This window comes from Pundamilia nyererei, unplaced genomic scaffold (genome assembly GCF_000239375.1).
Source record: "Pundamilia nyererei isolate P.nyererei 1_Seehausen unplaced genomic scaffold, PunNye1.0 scaffold00030, whole genome shotgun sequence".
Classification (NCBI taxonomy): domain Eukaryota; kingdom Metazoa; phylum Chordata; class Actinopteri; order Cichliformes; family Cichlidae; genus Pundamilia; species Pundamilia nyererei.
In genome coordinates, this window is record NW_005187431.1 from 4,108,197 (window position 1) to 4,114,768 (window position 6,572).

Consider the following 6,572-nt stretch of genomic DNA (forward strand, 5'->3'; position numbering starts at 1 on the left):
AATTACTTCCATGTTAAAACAACACCGGGTCTGGTGGTGGTGATCGCATTTAACAACACTCTTACATAACTTACAAGACAACTTTCTTTAAAAAAAACTTTTTTCTTGCATCAAAATCAAAGCCTCAGAGGCTCTTTGAAGAGCGAGGGGGAGGGCGTGTTCAGCGTCGGCCATTAAACCGCCAATGCTGCTTTACTGGGAACCTTTTGGTAGTGGAATAAAAGTCGAGCTGTGAAGTCTAAGCTTGTTTGTGGCAGAAGCTGTAGCTGGTCGACTGACAGCGACCTGAATATCTGATATGTTATTTTTAATTTTTTTTGTCTCATTGCCTAAATTAAGTTGGGAATGTCTACAATCTAGACTTTAGACTGCCTTTATCATCCACTTTAAGTTGACTTCCTTTAAAGCAGGAAGAGGTCAGTGATGATCTCTGCTGCCAGAATCCAAACTTCTGTTTAGCAGCTGGGACAAAGTGACACATCCCCGTACACACCAAACCAGCAATACACTAATTTAGCTTTGGCAAGAGGTTCTAACCTTGTGTGTCTGTGTTTGTGTGTTTGAGAGTACGAACTGCTGCACAGCCATAGAGGTGGAGGAAGAGATGGAGGAAGAGGTCAGGAAAACCGCGGCACCCAAAGTGAGGAGAACAAAGTGTCGCAGGGATCCAGGCCCCGGCCGCAGGAATTCTGGGACAAGTGACCTATACTTTACATGCAGCCCAGCCAGCCGTGCACAGAGCTCTACCATCATCACGGCATAATAACACAGCAGGCTTTTTTTTTTCCCCTTAGGAGGTTAAAACAAAAATCAGGGAAAGGCTGTTTAAACAAAGACTAACTGAGAAAGCAAAGAGAACTGTCAAAAACAACTGAGCGCTTTTGACATTTTCCAATTATATAATAACACTCAAGCATTATAAGCACCAAGTTTTAGACCTGGACGGTCTGACGGGCAAATTTGCAACCACTCAAATTCATCCCTATAATCTAAGTGCAATATCCATTTGCCATTGCGCACAGCCTTCCTGGTGATGCGAGCGAAATTGCAAACACAAATGCAGGCTGTGCCATCTGTCCGACTATAGGTTGTAATCATAAGCTTTGCTGTGCCGTGGGCCACTTTTCATTTGTTTCGCGGTTTTTAAAGATGGGGGCAGCTAAAGATCGTCTGGTTCGGAAAACCGCTTCTGCTGCTTTGCTCTCAGGTCTGTGTGCCAGCAGTTAAAACTCCCCATTTTTTCCAGACTGTGCCAGTTTTTGTTTTTTTGTTTTCAACTCTGTTTAATCTACACTTTCAGCTTTAACTGTGTAGCAGCCACATAAATCATAAAAAACAAGGTCACATCTGCTGCACTTGTACAGCCTCTGTGGGTGTGTTTGTGTGTCTGAGTCAACCTTGTCTGTAAGGAATGCGTTGCTTTTTCCTTCTTTCTTTGGTGGGGGGGTTGCTTAAACACTGAAATTGACTGAAAATGGTATCTCTTCTTCTCCGTCACACCCACCGTGTCCCATCGCATGTAGGTGAATGAGGCACCTCGGGATAAATCTGGCTGAACTAATGCCTCTGTGCAGCCACCTGTCACTGCCGCATGCAAAGCAGAGAGCAAAAAATACAGTGGGAAGCTTTATTCAGTGTATTTGGGACTTCAGGGAGGTGGGGTGTCCGTTTGTGCGTAGACTTCTCAGCAGAGAAGTTCCATTTTAGAGATTTCCTCAAGCTGGTGGAGATCCAAAGCCTTCCTCTGTGGCACTTTAGTGTCAGAGTGCCCACATTTACGAGTCATCAGGGGCATTTAGAGAAGTTGTGAGGCAGGATGCCGTAATAGGGCCTGTGATGGAATGTAATTTACTTAGGTACTTTGCTGAAACACACTTTTTCTCAGGTTTTGCAGTTGAAACTGAAGACCCCACCAATGAGAAGCAGGTATAGCTACTTCAATTCAGCCTTGCGGTGTTTGATGTTGTAAAGTAAAGACCCTACAATGATAAAGTGAAAACCACGACAATTAAATTACCCCCTATTAGCAAGGCTTTGAGCAACAGTGGAAAGGAAAAACTCCCTTTTAACAGGAAGAAACCAATGGCAGAGCCAGGCTCAGGGAGGGATGTGACCGGTTGGAGGTGATGGAAGGAAAACAGGACAAAACATGCTGTGGAAGAGAGTCAGAGTGATAACAACTAATGATTTTATGCAAATTGTGTATAAACACAAAGTGAATGAAAAAAGGGGTGTGACTAAGAAACAGAGTGCATCATGGGAAGCTCCGAGCAGCTTATATCTATGGCAGCGTAACTAAGGGAGGATTCAGGGTCATCTGATCCAGCCCTATCTATATGCTTTATCAAAAAGGAAGTTTTAAGCCTAATGAAATGAGGGAGAGCCTTCCCTCCCATTCTACTTTTATTTTCTAGGAACCACGAGTGAGCCCGCAGTCTGAAAAAACAGAACTTAAAAAAGCATATTCACTGAAAATTGCAAATGAGCTAAAAGTGCTGCTCAGTATACGCAGGAAAAAGAGAAGCGTAAAGACTAAATGTGCCCAGAGAGGTTGACTGGGACGGGAGACACAGGTGGTGAGGGCAGACATGATGGAAATGAGGGAAAGAAACAAAGACCAGAAATTTAAAAAACAAACATAATGCAGAAAACAAACTTTCAAAGATAACCGAAAATAACTGATAGTTTCTAAACAAAAAGGACCACGACAGTTTTAATGTACTTGTATCTACTCAGCAGTATATTATTGATCAGTAAATAATGGGACAGACACTTACATGTAATCAGTGAATCATTATGATGTCATAATGTGATATATATGATTCTGAAAAGGTCTATTCTGCATAAGTTAACTTTGGATGTAATTTAACTATTAAGCATAATTGTGATTCCAAATAACTAAATTGTGCCAAATTTTCTCCTTTAAAAAACCCCCCACTGTATTCATTTGTAATCAAACACAATGTTTTCCCCTCCTCTTGTTTTTGGTACCCTATGCCACCCCAATTTTTAAAATTCCGGAAACGCCCCTGTTAATCAATGTGAAGTGAAGTCCCCTTCTTCAGGAAGCTCCGCGCTTCAAGGCGAACACTTAATTTCAAACCCAGCGAGTTGTGCTTCCATGTGTTCTTTAAATAGCCTCTGGTGGATGGTGGCTCTGGAAGTTTACTTACAAGAGGCTTGAGCATAAAACCAGCATGCGTAAACTGAATGGAGTACACATGTTCATCTATAAGTGTGTTTGAGTCAAAACATTAAAATAAATAAATAAATAAATAAATAGCTCCTCAGTGACATTGTTAGTTGTCTCTAAGTCCAGAGTCATCTCCTAGCTTTGTGTGCAGCATGACTTGTTTACTACCCTGTTAATCCTACCTTGTGCGGAGCTTTGAGGAGCCGGTGGACTCCTGCGAGCTGGTTGATGAGGGGGATATCCTCTCTGAAGGAGTACAGGGGGGGTCTGGTCGGCTCTGGAAAGTTGGTGCTGTTGAAAGGATCGGTATCATCTAAAAACTGAACCCTGCAGACGAACGTGGCCATGGTGCATCCATGCAAGTGGTTCCTCTGTGAGGGCAGCCCGGCTTAATCAGAAGCGGAGCAGCTTTCTCTCCTGGTAACGACAACAAACCGCGGTCTCCAAGCAGCGCAGCAGCCTGTCCTCCCGCAGGACGGAGTGGATGGCACAGAGCGGTCCTCGCTTTGGTTCTGCTCCCTGAGCCTCCTCCTGCTGCCGCTGTGTTATTCTCGGAGAGGCAGGTGTCTGCAGGCGGACTTCAGCTCGGTGCCGGAGAGTGAAGGATCAGCTTGGGCAGCTTGGGACAGCCGGTCTGCTGTCTGAGTCCCAGTAAATCCACCCCCACCCCTCCGGTGTCTATTTTCCCCTCAGCCTCATCTCACCCTCCTCCCCCTCCTCAGATCACTGTCTCCGACTTAGCTGTGGCTTTCTATCTGAAGAGGAACGACACTAATCCTGTGGTACGTTTATGTAGACCAATGCAAATATCGAAATATTAATGCATGACCCAGAAGACCTTAGAAACATTACAGACGAAGCAAACCACCGGCTGAATACAGAGAAGTACATATATAAATACATATAAGAATGAATGTAATTTCCTCCTTAATGAGAGTTTACTTTACTTTATTTCAATACTGTGACACCTTTATTGAATAATGTATCAAATGAAACTATACAGGAATCTACAGTGAAAAGTGTGTTTGATGGAGTTTGAGGTTAGAAAACAATTCAGGTCAATTGTGACCTCTTTTGGCCAAACGCAGAATTGCAAGTGAAGACGTCTTGACACCTGCAATAGACAAACAGCTACCGCAGCTCTCCTTTCTTCTCCTCAGGTTGGCGACCGTTGCCTACCGATTACAGCACCTCATGGCCGTAAACTGGAGAAATGATTTTAAAAATGGATGAATAAAATCCAGACTAGTCTCATTTTTATTTGTTTATTTGATTTATTAACAATTTGACATTGGAGCTGCGTTATTAACCCCTATGTGGACTTACAACTACAAGGTTATTCATCATTTAAATGGTAATCAGCCTCTTGCGAAATACTTCAGTTTAGATGAGGTGCGTGGAGGGGTCAGTGGTTATCGGCTGCTGTTAATTTTAAGTGGGGTCATGAAATAGGAGACAAATTATACCTCACAGCTCCACGTTGTTTTGTGTGCGTGTGGACAGGGCCTCAAACCTGAAACACCCATGCACATTTACAGATATGTTTTATGGGTTTATTTATGATAGGCTAATGGCAGAGAAGGCCATCTGATATCACCCTGGGTCAACACACAAATGATGATTTCATTACCAGGCCTCTGGAGAACTTCAAGACATATTGAGGAGGTAATTTAGCCATTTGAATCAGCTGTGTTGGATCAAGGTTACATCTAAAGCCTGCAGGACACCAGCCCTTGAGGCCTGGAGTTCCCCCACCCAGGGTTTCCCGTTTTTATCCCCGGCTGTTTTTACTCACATCTCTAACTATAGGCAGGCAAGAGGCAGGACAATGGAGGCCTCTTGCATAGATGATCAGGTAAGTGCGTCAGGCTACAGTCACACTAAGCAAAACGGTGGTTTGAGACCACATAGTGCAACCAAAATTATTGCCACCATGTGCACCTCACAATGAAAACTAGTTGCCCTGAGGTTGAGGGTGCTGTAAGCTCAGCCTCTGGGTGGCCTTTTGATTGCTGCAACCAAGAGCAATTGATCTTAGACAGCAAAGAAAGTGCAGTCAGTCACCGACCAGAGGTTTTCCTCAACGTCAACCTGTTTTTCGTCTGATCTGACTGGAACCTTAAAGTGGACCTCTTAATGTTTCCCCTATTCTCTACCATTTATCTGCCATCGCTCATATTAAACAATAAGTTCCAAACACTGAGAATTGTGTAAGTGATCCATGAGAGCCAAAAGTTGAGTGCGCACACTGCTCTGTCGCAACAAGGCCCTTTATAAATGGAAATATAAACAATTAACTCATGCAGTCACAGATGAACTTAACAGATAGAGTTGTATATAACAGATTTGAGCATAAGTTTGCTACCACAGTGAGTGGGTGACATGTCACCGGTGTCTTAGTCTGTTTAACACACCTGTCACCTGTGTACACCGCAAGCACTGTAGTGCAGTGGGCGAAATACCTCTTTATTACCACCAGAGGGCAGAAGGCCAGTCTCTTTATTTATTTATTTTTGTTTTAACTGCGAATGAAACAGTGAAAAAGTAGAAGGACGTTCAGGAACCACTTCCACGCTGGGATATACAATACTTTCCAGAGTCTAAAGTACCACGAAGGAGAGATAAAGGAAAATAAACATCAGGGACAATTATAGAAAACACACGTTTGCGTTATAGCAGCGACCCCAAGTGGTCTAATGAAGCTGTGCCGCTTGTGCTTCCTCAAAACAGGGTCCCAAGTCCATGTTCAAGGTTGGTGATAGATTCTAACTGCTCTACTGTGTGATGCAATCACAGACAACCACCAATCACAGCAAAGAGTCTATGTATGGGGCCATATACCGAGCGACCTCCTGTTTGTCGCTGAACTGGTTTGACAGACACATTTCTACAAAACAAAAGAATAAATTACAATTTGAAAAATCAAATCCAACCAAGAAAAATCCAAATATGACAATCTGATTTAAAGTTTACATGCAAAAACACTCATCTAGTTGCCACGCACCGATGGCACCATGGTGCTCGAAGGCCAGACTGTGCTCCACCTCTTCAACAAATAAACATAGGATACTCAAAGGCAACTTCCTCAGCAGAGATAAGACTCCACGCAGCATACATCTTATGTTGATTACTGGTTGTAAATAAAGCGTAAAGGGCATAAAGAGTTTCCCACACGCATCGAAAATCACAATTTTACGCCTGTTATCTTATCTGTAGTCTTGGTACATCAGGATTAGGAAACATCACCTTGTCTAAATGTGGGCTTGATCACCTCCCAACCACGCCTTTACACCGTGCATGGAAGTCATCATGAATAAGATCATTTGCAGCACCTTAGTCATTGGGTGGATGGCATTAGCTGCAGGTTATAATACAATCT

At 43.3% G+C, this 6,572-nt stretch overlaps 1 protein-coding gene across 6 annotated transcripts in view; it reads right to left on the minus strand.

Annotated features, from left to right (window-relative positions):
* The window catches only part of fhod3a (formin homology 2 domain containing 3a), a 66,724-nt gene extending 62,787 nt beyond the window's left edge, over positions 1-3,937 (minus strand). For 3 of the 6 annotated variants that reach the window (XM_005728878.2, XM_005728879.2, XM_005728877.2), the window contains exon 1: positions 3,376-3,937. In XM_005728878.2, the coding sequence (XP_005728935.1) occupies positions 3,376-3,540 (165 nt within the window). In that variant the 5' untranslated portion in view covers positions 3,541-3,937. The remainder of the gene's footprint in view (positions 1-3,375) is intronic. The other 3 variants (XM_005728882.2, XM_005728880.2, XM_005728881.2) reach the window with 1 other exon arrangement.
* Positions 3,938-6,572: the final 2,635 nt, after the last annotated feature.